The sequence below is a fragment of the Atta colombica genome, unplaced genomic scaffold (genome assembly GCF_001594045.1).
Source record: "Atta colombica isolate Treedump-2 unplaced genomic scaffold, Acol1.0 scaffold198, whole genome shotgun sequence".
NCBI classification, from domain to species: Eukaryota; Metazoa; Arthropoda; class Insecta; order Hymenoptera; family Formicidae; genus Atta; species Atta colombica.
The window spans coordinates 4,694,652-4,710,113 of NW_017259291.1; the positions used below are offsets into that span (position 1 = coordinate 4,694,652).

Here is a 15,462-nt window from a genome sequence, read left to right on the forward strand (position 1 = left end):
AAATTCAATAAACATCGCCATGAAAAACGCGAAAACATCTCATACCTTGTTCCCGTTTGCTGTGTTTATTCGTTTTTTTTTTCACGCGAGGTGCCCTGAAATATTCCACGTTCTTCTATCTCAACCGAATTCGTCGCAAGATCATCGTCGAAGACTAGGAATGCGTGAAAAACTTTCAGCTCCGTTTTTTTTTTTCGTTTCAACTTCAGACACGCTCCGTCATACCGCGATTCATGCGCGGCTTTCCGCCCCGCGTTCGCCGTGCACGTCCAGCGCGGGACACGCTTCCGAAATGAGCCGTCCGATTATTTTTTTTTCTCCCCGTATCGTCGTAATCGAGCGCCCGCAGAGAGCGTCCGTCACAGCCGTGTGCGCGCCGCTCGTTTGTCTCGAATGTCGGCTGTCCCGCGCCACGCGCGTTGCACATGCGCACTTCCGATGATGAGTACAGTTGCGGGCAAAAGCAGCCGTCCAGTGCCGACGACCGAACTGCACTCGAGCTATCCCCACCATGATTCTTGTCGCGTCGTTCCGTCCAGCGATTGGTCGATCGTTTGAATAGGTGCAGGCACGGCAATGCAGTTACACTCGTGAGGTCCGATTTGTTGAACTTTTTGTATTTTTCATTTTTTCTCCTTTTCCTGCAGTATTTTGTTAAAAGAATTATCATTATTTTTTATTATTACGTAAGAAGAACGATTAGATTAAGAATGAATTGTATAATTATAAATTTTACTTTTTAAATAATTTTGTCAAGTGAATTATTTGATGATTAACGGAAGTGGAATGACTTTAAAATATTCATTGAAATATATTAATTGAATATATTAATTGAAATTTATGTATTTAAAAATAAATTTCTGTTAATTTTTTATTAGATTTCTTAATTAAGAAACTATTTCTTTTGATTTTATATTTATTTCTTGTAAAATAAGACAATATAATAAGAATAAGGATATATATAACTTCGCATTAAAAATTATTACGTATTGATATTACGAACGGCGTTTTTGTTCTTGACTGTATGTGATATCCGAGAGATGTAAATTATAGTATCTTTTTTTCTGGACATCTCATCTATATATTACGTGAAAGTTTTAAAACAAACTGATAAATATAATACGTAATGAAAGCAACGAAAAATTTTTCGAAGTTGCTTTGGCAATTATTACTGAAAGGAAGAAAAAGATAAAGAAGGTAAGCATTCCTGGGATAAGCATTCCTAGAAAGAGACATTTTCCATTCGTTAAAACTCACACTATTTCGATATCTGTAAATTATTTATTTTCAAGAAAAACTCCAATTTTCTGCGACAAGGTCAAGGTAACGCGCACGACTGCGAAAGGCAATTTATCGCTTATTTATCGTTTTTGCACAGACTGTCGCGCGAAAAATACTATTTTTTATACGGAGTATACTGCGTAGGGGCGCGACATCGATTCGCGGAGCCCCGCCCTTACTGAGATAACTCGCGGTAACGAACAGATAGGAAGGCGATCAAGCATCGCGAATTGAAAAAAGAAATAGAAGATCGGGAAATTATAAGAGACATCGAAATAAATTTGAACTTTTTGGAACGAGACCGGAGATTGCGATGACATTCACACTTATTTTCAAATCTTTCGCTGCGCGTTTGAAGATCAAGGCAACATCTTTTGCATTAATCTTTAAAATTGTTTCAGGCACGATCTCAAAATCATGGTTGCTTTGTTGGAATCAAAAATATAAACAATGATCTTAAATTTAAATATATAAATTTATAATAAATTAATCTCAAATACGAATATATAAAGTAAATATAAAAAAATGTTACGCACGGCTGTAGACAAAAGAGCCACTATCTTGAGAACGATGGCAAATATGATAAAATTTCACAGAATCATTTCGATTCTTCTCGACAAGAGCTATGAAAAAGATTTTATGCGTTAAAGTCGTATCTATCACCGTTATCGAGAAAATCGACGATCCCAACGTCTATTAGACCTATGCATAATTTTTTTGTAACAGTGTAAAAGATTGGACTATAATACATTTCCAAAATTGGCAAGTAGTCCTTAGGTAGGTAAAGAGAAAAAGGAGAGAAAAACGGAAGTACGAATGACTTGCAATCTCATGCAGGCGAGACGAAAGGGGAGGGCCCAACTATAGGAAGGATCCAGAATTCGACGGCTCTGGACTGGGTACCGTGGATATGCACAGTACGGATACGGACCGAGTATCACTTGGGAGAATGACATTTAAAATCCGCGACTAAGAGTACGGCGACGACGACGACGACGACGACGACGACGGAGAGGAAGTGGAAAGATAAACAGAGCAGACAGGGTTGACAGTCCGACGTTGACAGTTTTGACAGCCTGGGGCACATGGGGCATTGAGTCATCGTTCAAGTTGAGTGCTGTTGAAGAAGCAGCGATCATGGATCGCAACAACGATCTGGACCAACACTTGCTGCATCAGTTCAGTTGCCTGGGCACCACGGACAAAGATGACTTAGTGAAGCAGCTGCAGAAGTTATTGGCAGATAGCCATCTGAATGAGACCACTGCTGCGTTCTTCCTTGACATGAACAATTGGTAAACGGACATTCCCCCTATCGGAACGCTACTTTGTCATCTGTGTACGCTGTCCACGTACATAACCTTGTATCGCCATGTTTACCCCGCAGGGGTATCGTTCTTTCTCGGACCTCTCTGAAAGATCTTTTTCTTTTTTTTTTTTTCGAATTCGAAGGGTAATGCGTCATTTTTCTTTTAATTTTCTCTTTTTTTTTCCTCGTCGAGATGCCGTTGCCTTGCTTTTATAAAAAATCTGTGTCAAAATATTGTCAGTGTCCCATTTCAGAGTCTGATTTTGGACTTTGTGGTCATACTCTTTTAACCCGCAATTTAACGCATAATATGTTTTTGTATTTTGAAGATAAAAGTGTCATTGTTTAAATGCAAAGCATAGCTAAAAAAAATTTCAGTAGATCAATGATGCTGGATAGTAATTTTTAATTAACATTTAAACTAATTGTTGATTTAAAAATTAGAACTATATGTGGATTTGTTACTTCAACCGTCAATTAAATATTCAAATGAAAATTGTTTCACAATGCAATTTATGTTTCAATCATAATGATATTGTCTTTGTCTTTGCCTCTTTTAATTGTTTGCAGATAACAAAACAATTGAACAATGTCATTATTACATTAAGATATATAAAACCCAAGTTGAAATCTTATCATTTAAATTTAGAAATGTACTCATCCACAATTAAGCGAGTTATTGTAATGTTACAGTAGTTTATTTTTTTTTGGGAGTAAGTATAGAATTCATTCCTTTCTGCTAGATATTATTGTAATATAAATTTTCTTCCAGGAATTTGCAAGCAGCAATTTGCAGCTATATTGATTTTGGAAATCCCTTCAACACACCGTGTATGACATTAATATGCGACAGTACGATCGGCGAGGGAGAAGCTGTGCCACCTAATACAAACTTTCAGAAGTCATGGCGTGTGCAGAACAGTGGTACCGAGGCATGGCCCAGTGGGATCCACCTGCAGCATTCTAGTGGAGTGCAAATGGGCTGCGCGCGAATATCTGTTCCACCATTGGCCCCCAAGGAAGCCACAGAGTTAAGCGTAACATTGAAAAGTCCGGCTGAAACCGGCGTTCATCAGAGTAAATGGAGAATGATGACGCCCAATGGTGTCTATTTTGGTGGTAATTCCTCGTGAATTCTATACAGCCTTTCCGACAGAATGTGATATAGAAAAAGGATCAGCGAATTTAAGAGCATGTAATATTAAAAGAAATAAATAAATGTTCTACTAATGTAAATCGATAAATCGATCTTGCTGGATAATTTTAATATCAATTAATTGTATATTAATTGAGACGTACACATAGATTGTGATTTTCAATTTACTTGTTGATATTAAACTAATAAACTTAAACACAAAAACTTAAACGCAAAAACTTAAACACAAAAAAATATTACTGTTTGTTTTTCCATTGATTCCAAAATAAAACTCGTCGATTCCTTTTCTAGATTGCTCTATTTGATTCAATCGTATTTTATCGCAAAATGATTTTTTTGTCGTAGATGTTATCTGGGTGATCATAACGGTGAATGAATGCGGCACATTGGCGGTCACTCAACAGTTGCATCAATTAAGTACACAGTCCAATGATGTACAAATGTGCTAGCCTTTGACGTACAAAAATCTCCCTTAAGAAAGATTTGCAAAATATTGTATAAAACGTCTCTCAAATCGTTGTGAGAATCGGCAGTTATTTCTAAATTTTGTATAGTTGCTTTTTTCACAACGGAGCTTTTTATCGCTCCAGCATCTCGTAAAAAGAAATTGCTGTGTAGCAGAGCCATTAATAAAATATATAATAGATTTGGCTATACTTTTATCCCGATTGAAATATTAATAGGAGAGACGCGAAGTTAGTTTAAAATAAAACTGCATTTTATATATAAAAGTTCTATCTAAATTTTCGTTAAAAATAATCTTTTTGTTTATGATGCAAGAACAATTATTTCCAATATTCTTACTGATTTATATTAAAAAAATAACGAATTTATACATATTATATATAGAATTACATAATTTTGTTATACTTATAGAAACTGCTTATATAAGGCCTTTTGCGATCGTCCATACTTGTTGATCATAATCAACCGAAAAAAAATTAATTTGTGTAATATAGAAGTTGGAATAGCGCGTGCGATAATTTTTATTGGAATAAGGAAACGAATCGTGATAGATTTGCATGAATTACATGCGATGGATATTGAAAATATTGATATATACTTAAGGTACAAGATTTATTAAAAATATTTCTCTTAGAAAGTTAAGTTTAGTTAAATATATACATATACATAGCAAATGTATATGCGTATATAAGACTTTACTTACGATATATGTAATAGCTAGGAGATTACAATATAAGATATTATTCATCATTTTTCCATCAGCCCATATATAAAGAGAAATCGAGCTATATTAAGATAATTTTTTTATATCTCTTTCAAGTCGAAAATATTGTATAATTGAAAGTACTATCACTTAATCGGTGTATCTTAATACTGATCAAAAATACTATAGAAAGATTATGTTTCTAGAACGTTCGTTTATTAGTTAAGTACATTAAACAGAAAAGGACTGCGTTCAGAAAAAAAGGTAGTAACTTTATAACTGTAAAATTCTTTAATATTGGTTATGAGGTAATATTAGGCAAGTATCACAGAAGAGAAGCTTCAAAAAAAGCATGATTGGTTATATATTTATATCTAAGAAACAGATCTGAGGAACTAAGTACAAGAGGAATCAGTTCTGTTAAAGAATCATACAATAGCTGTAAAACTTCTATTTCTACTGAATGCAGTCAATGTCGCTTCATTAATGAATTTTATGAAAACGAAATGTAAATTACGTAGATTCAGAGGATTAAGCTTATTCAAGCGAGGTAGTTCAAACAGCCATCTTCATGTAGAGTTTGGAGTATGGATTGTAATTTATCAACTCGAAATCTTCGGTAATGAAATCGTCAATATCTTTAACTTCTCTAACTATCCTTAATTTTGGAAACTCGCGCGGTTCGCGTTTTACCTGTTCCTCAAGGGCACTTATATGGTTGACGTAAACGTGGCAGTCTCCCATTGTATGTACAAATTCTCCTGGCTGAAAAATAAAAGGAAATAAAAAATAGAACAAAATTTATCTGGAATTTGAGTATGGAGTATCGATCCTTACCTTCAATCCAGTAACATGAGCGATCATGTACGTCAGCAAGGAATATGACGCTATGTTAAATGGCACTCCTAAACCCATGTCTGCGCTTCTTTGATAAAGCTGCGTGGACAATTCTCCGTTATTTACGTAAAATTGTACCAAAGTGTGGCACGGCGGCAATGCCATCTTTGGAATATCAACCGGATTCCAGGCTGACATTATAATACGTCTATCCTCAGGAGAATGCTTTATTTTGTGAATGACTTCCTTCAATTGGTCTATTCCTAGAATAAGTATACACAGTTTCAATTACACTTTTTTGTATTCAACAAATATATGAAAAGGAGAATTTTAGATAATTTATTTTAAAGAATACTTTTATCAAAAATACCTTGTCCTGTGTAATTTGTATGCATGTCTTTGTATTCAGCACCAAAGTATCGCCACTGGAAACCGTACACAGGTCCCAAATCACCCTCCTCTCTGTCAGTGAAGCCACAGGAATCCAAGAAAGCTCGTGAACCATTTTCATCCCAAATGTGAATACCCTTGTCCGACAATTCTTTGGAATTTGTCGATCCTTTGATAAACCACAATAGTTCTTCAATTACTGCTCGCCAGAATACTTGTTTAGTTGTCAGTAATGGAAAAACACCTGTAATCAAATAAACAAAATGTTAACAATATGCCATCAGATTCGAAGATAATATTGTGGCATTAACTGTATCTATATTAAATGTTTCGTCAGTAAATTCTACTCGATTTCTATAGACAATCTATCATTATATTCCCTTACATTTCTACTGATATTCTGAAAGATTATAAATTATTTTGAAAAATTTATAGATCTGCCATTCTTAAAAATTATTATCAACTACCTTTACATTACCAAAAATAAACTCAATAATAAATATCCTAGTTGAAACTACATTGCATTTACCATCTCGTAAACTGAATCGCATTTGCGTTCCGAAAATAGAATAAATGTCCACACCAGTGCGATTGCTCTTTTTTGCTCCACTGTGAATAACCTTCTCGATCAATCTTAAATACTGATATTCCTCGTGTTCTTTGTTTGATTTTCCATTCATTTTCTGCTCCATGTCCCGTGTCGTTTCATACAATAATTTCTCGACCTCGACACCGTTATTCGCCATCTCCTTTCCTCTTAACATAAATCGTATACAATAATATCTAAAAAAAAATATATATATATATGTATATATACAATGCAAAATGCAGTGTAGCAACTGAAAATCGTTATTCCAAACGATACAAGGAAACACCGTCATTACGAACTTCTGATTGTCATACCTAAATTATTTGAATTTGAAATCAATATATTTTCTCAAGATATTTCAGCGAGATCAGCCAGTTATATGCGTCTAAACGCAGAAAAACGCAAGTGGCACATGATCATCCTAGCTGAAATCAGAAACAGGAACAAGAAACGATAGAAGATGGCACAAAACTCAAGCCATGTGCCACATGGACTACGTTCGTTTTAGCGCTTATAGCGCTTATGAGCATCAATTGTCCTCGTTTAATATTTAATAAGGATGAAACGACACTTGAAAGCGTTGTAAGCGCCAAAGTGAACACAGCCATGGTCCATCAGTCCAGATTTGAAAGACACGTGCGCGCTTTTTTTAAAATGCTAAATATGAAGGATGTTTTTCATTCCTTTTTTTTTAAAGGAAAAAAATTTCTGGAAGTCACTTTTTTTGTAAGTCAATGCGAACATACACAGCCTTTATTTCTGATATAATATAATCATAAAATAAAAGTAAATTAATATACATAGTGCGATATATACCCACATTCGCGTGTGTATATATAAAGCTAGAAAGAACAGAATAGATATGGGTGAATAGGAAATCCGAGGCGCCTGATATACCAGACAATTCGTTCTTGTGACTTTTGATATATCGAAAGAAAAAGAATAAGATTAAGTATTATCCGTACGTGATATAAAGAATGCGATCCACTTAACATAATGTAAATGCTTTGTTAATCAGAAAAAAAGAATTTTACGAATTGATCAAAGAATGCTTCAAAGTATTTGCAACGTGAAATGGATCGCACCTAAAATGTAATAGATGTGTGTATGTATGTGACGCGTTGGACGTATGTACAAATATTACGGGATTACATTTCTTTCTACGTATACGTATATATAAATGTATGTACATCATATTTGGTATTATATTATTTGGTAACATAAAGCACGAATGTCTTTCGCAAAGTAAGAACGTAAAAAGCGAGTTCACGTTCCTCACAAAATTCACCGTTAGTCATATCAAATTTCTTAAGTAGTAAATCGCGTCATAAGGATATCCTGAGACTACTGGATCTTTTTCCTTTAATCGATTTGAAGTCGATGTTTCAGTAGAAAGAATGTACAATGAGATTTCGCATATTATTTTTAAATTTCGAGCGAAATTTAAATACAGATTTTTTTGAGTTCAGAACATCACAAACTTGAATTACAATCAACATTATCAAAGATTATACCGATATTCTTGTTGATGGAATCCTCTTCGAATCGATCGTGATTCAAGGAACATTCCGTGATCCCGGGACACCATGTATACATTTCAACGCAATATGTATATGATATAGTAAATGATCATGATGATTTATACAATTGTATGCTGGAGAATGCTGTTGCAAAACTATATAATTTTTTCCTCCTCTTCGTTTAGAGTTAATATTAAAGAGCGATGTTAGATATCCGTTAGTACGCCGCAACAAATTTGATCGAGTACCGTTCCCACGCAAATAAATCAATCGTATCGGTTACGTATTAATAGCATTAGTGCTATCCAATGTATTCACGGTCACCTCCTCGGATTCCGCAACGGATGGATTATTGTTCAGTCCGGCCTCGGTGTTGTAACCCGAGAATGAACAGGCAGGTGCGCTTCTGGCTTGGCTTACCGTGGCCTCGGGTAGGAGCGATGTACGTTCAGTCGCACTTCCCCAAGTCTGCTGATATGCACCACGTCCTCGTATTCTGCGGCTTAGGGACGAGCCGACAACACCCAAATGTTCCTTTATGTCATTATGCACGTCAGAAACGTCCCACATTGCTCTGTAAAGATAAATCAAATGCATTAATTTACAGAATAAAGATATAATTTCAGCACCAGTGTCAGAGTAAATTTTTTAAAATTAAAATAAACAGACAATTTGTTTAAAAATGTCTCATAAGTAATATTTATTATTGTTTTACTAACCTAAATGCGTCCCACCACGCTTGACCCTGTGCCAAATTGACAAACGGTTTGTAGGAGAAGCTATAATGATGTGCCACTGCGGCTAAAAACATTTCTATGCAAATTAGGAAATCCTGCAATTTGGACGATATATTCCTGATATCATCTGAGTTATCAGTATTAAAAATACTCGATATGACGTCAAAATACACCAAAAGAGCTATTAATACTCCTTGACTGTAAATAAAAAACATTATGTATTTTTCCATCTCATTTTCAGAATGTCTTGAATCAAAATATCATGATAAGAAAGTCCTTAAAAAAATTAATTAAAAAAATTTTTGCCATTTTTCATTCCAAATAATAATTTGTAAGACAAAAGTTTAAAAACTAGCTAATTATAGATTACGGTTAAACGACTGTTCCGTGAGTTACGCAATGGATCGCGAGCATGAGCAGCCAACTGTTTAATTATAATCTGTAATTGGCCAATTTTAATATCTCAAAGCCTTTATATTTCAAAAATTGTTTGAATTTATTTTGTTGAGAAAACAGCTTTCTCGCTGTGATATTTTAATTCGTGAATTTTTTTGTTTGTATATTTTTCTAACAATTGTGCGGACATTACAGCAATACCTACAAGAATGAGAAGAACACGACAGCTTTGATGCATAAAAACTTTCCAATTGGCTTCATTGGCTTCAAGGCCTCTACGTTGGCACGGTAAAAGAGTACCAGACAGTACATAGCAACGAATTGTGACAAATTGTTTAGAGCGATCATATATGGGAAAGCGACATTTCCTTTAAATTCACCTTCCCCATATACTCCATTCAGTTCGCATATGCTACAAATATAGAAATATACACTTAAATATTGTAACACACAATATTAGAAATACATATCTTTATCAATCAATTACTTACAATGATATTAAAGTTGATATAGGCCTAACAGCTGCATATTGTAAAATACCATGCTTGCACATGTGTACAAATTCTCTGCCCATCTCCCAATCGGGTAGGCAGCACAGAGGAAACATATGATGCACTTGGGGAGAAATCTCCAGTCTATGCTCTAACTGGTGGTCGGCGTTCAGATAGGCCAGTAAATACTTCATGAAATTATATATTACATAAGCTTCGTAGCATTCTCTCAAGCTGTCCACGTATATACTTCCTTCAGGAAATACCAAACCTAACCACTATACAAATAGAAAGCATTCGTTAAACAACTGCGTATAATAAATAAATATTTGTATAATTTTGACGATACACAAGAAAAATTTGTAACTTTTTCTTACAGCATTTACTGCGTAGATGGGTACCATCCATAATATTCTGAAACGAAAAATAAAATTTTTATATTTAATACTTGATTAAGAGAACTATTAAAACTAAATGCAAACTTTTTTAGCAACAAACAGCCTACCTTATTATATATTTTTGTAGTCTAGGTTGCGTATAGTATATCATGTGCTGAACAATCTCATAAAATGCAATAGGCAATGCTAGTAGAACAAAGGCGCCACCCACCAGCGCACCCTGATCCTGCTTCTTAAAGCCATTCTTAACAGAGTTGACTAGCAAGATTGGTACAAGTATAACAATGAGTAATGCATATAGGCAGGTCAGCACAGGCAATATCCATAATCTCCAACGTCGGCAGATCGAAGCCATCATTCTCCTTGGATGCTTCAGGTGCCGTTACATTATAATTTCAGACTGCAACTAGATTTAGTTCTAAAAATGTAAACAATTACTAAAGATTAGATTTTATAATGTTATTTATATAATGTAGATCTTATAATGTTAGCAACAACATTAAGGAATCATAAATTTACATCGAAGCACTATTTAGAATTAATTTTGGATAATTTGTAACTGCAATAAAATGTTAGGAGTTTGCAGATTCATGAAGAATATCTAGGTGCTTTCCATTTAATGATACAAGTATCGTTCAGACTTTGTTTTACCCATGGAATTTAAGAAAGATGGAATGACATTTATGTCGACTTGTGATTAAATGGAAAGTACCTTCTTTCACTTTCATAATAAATTAAATAGAGCATGTCATCAAATAATCCTTTGTTCATTTATTTCTTGTTCATTTAAGTAATTACTGAATGACAGATTTTATTTAGTTTCTGTAGTAAATCTGTCATCATATTTCTCCTGTATTTCTGCTGACAAAAGTTGTAGCTGAATCTCGTTTTTGATGGAATTTGCTGTCTGAAAGGAGGCTAAAGTACTAAGATGCACTGGAAAATAAAAATTTTTGGTCACGAAATTACATATTACTTGATAAGATAGATATCTATCCATCTACTACTTGACCATAATTACAACGTTTACTTATCGATAAACGATACGTTCGCTGAACTCTTTCCTTCACAGACGTTTACATACTTTTCCGTCCGTTACTGTCAAATGCAGCAGAATTCTTTCCGCACTATTATTGCGATGTACGAGAGAAAGGAAGACACGAGAAAAAGGGGGGAAAAGATGAAGCAAGACACCATGTGACGGCGGCGGGGGAAATGAATCAGCTGAGTGACAGCGTAAGTACGGAGCTTCCTTTTTAACCCTTCAGTTTCGCGTCGCCTGAGTATGATGCGCACGACGAGTGGCTCACCGTTTCACAGCGACGACAAATCGACGTTCCGTCGGCGTCAAAGGGTCGCAAACGTCACCGACCGGAATACTACGCCGGCTCAATCGCGACCGCGCTGAAACGCCGTATTCACGCACCCGCACCTCGCCGTGGATATGCTAATTTGACATTTCGCGTTTACTTTACACGGCCATCGGTAACCGGAAGGTCGCGGCTCTCCCTTACCGCTATTTCAGAGGAAGGGAGGCAGCGGTAATCAGTGTCGCCAAAGTGCGGACGAAAAATACTATGTCGGGACACAAAAGAGCTGCGATGTTGAAAAGGTTCCCGTGGATTTCATCGCGCTGTTCTCGACCAAGGAGTGTCGCGTGAGCGGATAGGAGACAGATCGAACCGGATTATTTTCCGCGGAAGAGCGAAATATCGTCGGGAATCACATTGCTCGACGGCCGATCTAGAACCTTTTATCATCGTCACGCGCGTACGTTATATTGTGCAGGCGGCGTAGGAGGGGTATTTCCGGTTGAATGGCGTCAAGAGCCAAGCACTGTTGTCACATTTTGCCCTACAGTGTTTCAATATTTCGCTTTGTTTATGTTGCCCGTGGCCAACGGAGCAAGAACGAGCAGCCCGGTCGGACGCGTGAATTACGCTAAACGAAGGTGAGGGCGAGTGTATTTTTCCGCACACAGCGCGTATCAAGGCGCGGTTCATGATATTCAATGCGATCCGGGTGCAGTGACCTTGGTCTCGCTGTCAGTCCCGAAGAAGTATGTACCCCCGCCAAATTCAAACCCCGTTTCGTCGGCGCACTCGGCGCCCCGGCGCGGCGGCGCTATTTTTGGACCTCGATGGATCGTTTGGATTCGTGCAATTTTTCTGTAGTCTTTTTGCGGTTATTTTGTCGTCTTGTTCAGAATAAAATTACTAAAAAATATATCTCGTTAAAGTCCGATGTCAGAAAGAATATTAGATTTGTTTTTGTGGCTGAACTATAAAGTGTACGGTTAAAATAAAGTAGGCATATGTTTAATATACTGATGAAAGCGAGAAAGAGAGTTCTAGTGCAGTCTAAGTACACAGGATATAAGTAATATAAGAATAATAAAGTTCTATTGTTTAATTTTATTGTTAGTGGTGTACTATCTTGTTATATATTGTGATGATCTTAACAAGAGTTTTCTTAGTAAGAAAGGAATTAGAAATATTGGGAGCTTTCCAGCAAGACATACAAGTTGACACAAGTCCTTGTTCAATAATCAGTAAGAAACAAAGATAGAATAACTCTTGTGTTGATTTGTGCTTCTAGAAAGCTCCCTTTGAGTACCTTCCATTTTTTGCCTGATTGCACCAACATTACTTTGATTTTAAGTGAGGCTTAAAACTCTCTCTATCTCTGTCTCTTTTTCTTTAAAATGAAACAGAGAGAGTTTTAAGTTTCGCTTAAAGTCAAAGTAACATTGATGCAACCGGGCCTTAGTGACAAGTTGATATGTGTTCTATCTTTGTTACCCATGGAATGCAAAAAAAGATAGAATGATATTTATATGTCAATTTGTGTCACTATTTCAAAATGGAATTGCCCAATAAATGGAAATGTCCATTTCTACCAACATGGATTAACTTTAATCTTGGTTTAATTTATTCTTCTTCTTTTTTTGGAACTAAAAAAAGATGAAGAGTAAGTTGAACCAAGATTAAAGTTAATTTACATTGATGGAAATGAACTTGAAGCCCAATTTCACAACTCATGATTAATTCTTAACCGAGGTTTTAACTTATTCTTCATCTTTTTCTAATGCTAAAATTGGAAAAAGATGAGAAATAAATTAAACCTCGATTAACCGTTGTGAAACTGAGTCTAATGCTCGTTTCTACAATATAGATTAATTTTAATTTCGATTCAACTTGTAGCATATTCGATTTATTATATACTTACTTGATTCGAGTCAATACCCGATTTCGAGTCAATAGTCTGTTTTTTTAACTGCATTTCTTGCACAGTTTAACTCTTCTTTTGTAGCTAAACAGAAACAGCTAAACAGTCATTGACTCGAAGTCGGGTCAAGTTAGTAAATCGAATATGCTATAAGTTGAATCGAGATTAAATTTACTATTACTCTTCATCTTTTTCTTATTAAAAATTAGTTGAACTGAGATTAAAATTCATAGATAAACTGCATAGAAACGAGTATAAGCCACTTGGACCAACTCCGATTAACTTTAATCGATGGTTAAGTTCATTCTACAATTGCGTAACTGTAGTTATGAACCATATGGTTGTGGTTCTAGAATTAATCAATCACAGTCAAATATGAAGAAAATATTCGACTGTGTAGTCAATTCTTACAACTATACCACTTACAACTACGCTTATGCAATTGTAGAATGGGCTGTAGTCCATTGGAATTGGCCAATCGCATGTGTCATTAAGCGAAATGACAAATACAATTGATCAATTCCAATGGACTAATCATTGATTAAAAAAAAAGTTAATCGGAATTCGTTGAAATGGAGGTCTTTAAAAAAAAAAACTTTATAGAAGTAAAATATGAAATATTTTTTCATTAACTTAAATAAAACCGCATATATGCACAATATGATAATGATATTTAATATCGTCACACAATATAGTTAATTATTTTATATAAATTTTCGTTATTTTATTGTTAAAGAACAGTACTGAAAATGTATTGTCTGTTGTTTTGAAAATTCTATTGTAAATGGATTTCACTATGATATTTCGGTGAATTTGTAAAATAGTTTCGTTGATTTAAACAAAAATTACTATTATTGTATATACATAATATGAGAAATGATTTTAAAATTATCATGACAAAAGAGAGATTAATGAAGTAAATATTTGGTGTATATTGGAATTAATTTTAATCTATTTTAATTTTGAACTACTTTTAATTAAGAGAAAATAGATTTCTTATACTAATAGATTTTCCTCTATGATCCACAGATTTGGTATCTATAGATAAGTAAAAGTTTGTGAAGAGAACAATTATTAGTCGTTGTATTGAGAATACTCAGTTATGGAAGTTACAACGGAAGAGGCACAGGCTGTGCTTCTGGAAGGAATGGAGGGAGCTCAATATATCACCATCCAGAGAGCCGACGGAGAAGCTTTGAGCAAAGTACCGCTGTTAACTCTGAATGGTGAATTAATCTCCGAAGGCATGGTCGTGGATATGATTAATGCAGGCGTCGGCACAGACTATGGCACTGGCACACAGTATTATGAGGCGGACGACTTGCTGTCGCATGAATTAACTGAAGTTGTAATATGTTACTTAATGTCCGTATAACTGCACATATTTATACCTTACATGTAGAATGTGAATTGTGTGATGCAGGACGACCGTAGACTTGCCGCGGCCTTGGTCGCGGTACAGTTGCATCAACAGCAGAAACAGCAGCTCCATATCCAGTCACAACACGAGGATCCGACTCTAGCAGACGTTTCACATCTTGAGACTCTGGCGCCAGTAAATTCGTACTCCATTCAAGCAGTATCAGACCCGACCGCCGCTCCGTCCGTATACTCACCTTTGCAACTTTTCAAGAGGATTACGCAGAATGTAAAGCAAGAATTTATCAATGTTAAAAGCGAATACGATGTTGAGGTTTCCACGGAAAGCAGTGAGGATGCCACGTCGGCATCAGGTCCCAAGAGAACCCTGCCACACAAAAAAAGGATACCTCGGAAGCTAAAACAACAACAGACAAAAAAGAACGTGGTGCGAAAAGATAATAATAAATCGGTTCAAGAGAATGTGGTAATTGAATCGAGTAACGCAGCTCAGGCTAACGTCTTTAAATGTGAATTATGTAGTTCTAAGTTTAGCAGTCAGTTAAAGTTCTTCGAGCACTTAAAGGTATATATATATATATA

The 15,462-nt window shown here is 35.5% G+C and overlaps 3 protein-coding genes across 8 annotated transcripts in view; 2 read left to right on the forward strand and 1 right to left on the reverse strand.

Moving 5' to 3' along the window:
* Positions 1-2,164: 2,164 nt before the first annotated feature.
* On the forward strand, positions 2,165-4,389 carry LOC108686946 (uncharacterized protein C6orf106 homolog). The gene is made up of 3 exons (XM_018192476.1): positions 2,165-2,576; positions 3,363-3,709; positions 4,092-4,389. The coding sequence occupies exons 1-3, from the start codon at positions 2,419-2,421 to the stop codon at positions 4,193-4,195; spliced, it is 609 nt and encodes a 202-aa protein (XP_018047965.1). The 5' UTR covers positions 2,165-2,418; the 3' UTR covers positions 4,196-4,389.
* Positions 4,390-5,036: 647 nt separating this feature from the next.
* On the reverse strand, positions 5,037-11,654 carry LOC108687002 (thymidylate synthase-like). 3 transcript variants are annotated; one of them, XM_018192567.1, is made up of 8 exons: positions 10,985-11,064; positions 10,380-10,690; positions 10,252-10,288; positions 9,875-10,152; positions 6,671-6,924; positions 6,122-6,385; positions 5,752-6,014; positions 5,037-5,679 (listed from the first exon to the last, which is right to left on the reverse strand). In XM_018192567.1, the coding sequence occupies exons 2-8, from the start codon at positions 10,628-10,630 to the stop codon at positions 5,470-5,472; spliced, it is 1,557 nt and encodes a 518-aa protein (XP_018048056.1). In that variant the 5' UTR covers positions 10,631-10,690; positions 10,985-11,064; the 3' UTR covers positions 5,037-5,469. The 3 variants fall into 3 exon arrangements, with proteins under 3 accessions (XP_018048056.1, XP_018048054.1, XP_018048053.1); XM_018192565.1 differs by lacking the exons at positions 5,037-5,679; positions 5,752-6,014; positions 6,122-6,385; positions 6,671-6,924; positions 10,985-11,064 and adding exons at positions 7,648-8,824; positions 8,970-9,185; positions 9,589-9,795; positions 11,583-11,654; XM_018192564.1 differs by lacking the exons at positions 5,037-5,679; positions 5,752-6,014; positions 6,122-6,385; positions 6,671-6,924 and adding exons at positions 7,648-8,824; positions 8,970-9,185; positions 9,589-9,795.
* A 491-nt stretch (positions 11,655-12,145) lies between these two features.
* The window catches only part of LOC108686999 (zinc finger protein 271-like), a 5,211-nt gene continuing 1,894 nt past the window's right edge, over positions 12,146-15,462 (forward strand). Inside the window, exons 1-3 of one of the 4 annotated variants that reach the window (XM_018192560.1) lie at positions 12,146-12,223; positions 14,530-14,845; positions 14,903-15,445. In XM_018192560.1, the coding sequence (XP_018048049.1) occupies positions 14,603-14,845; positions 14,903-15,445 (786 nt within the window). In that variant the 5' untranslated portion in view covers positions 12,146-12,223; positions 14,530-14,602. Of the gene's footprint in view, positions 12,224-14,529; positions 14,846-14,902; positions 15,446-15,462 lie in introns of those variants that run through there. The other 3 variants (XM_018192562.1, XM_018192561.1, XM_018192563.1) reach the window with 3 other exon arrangements.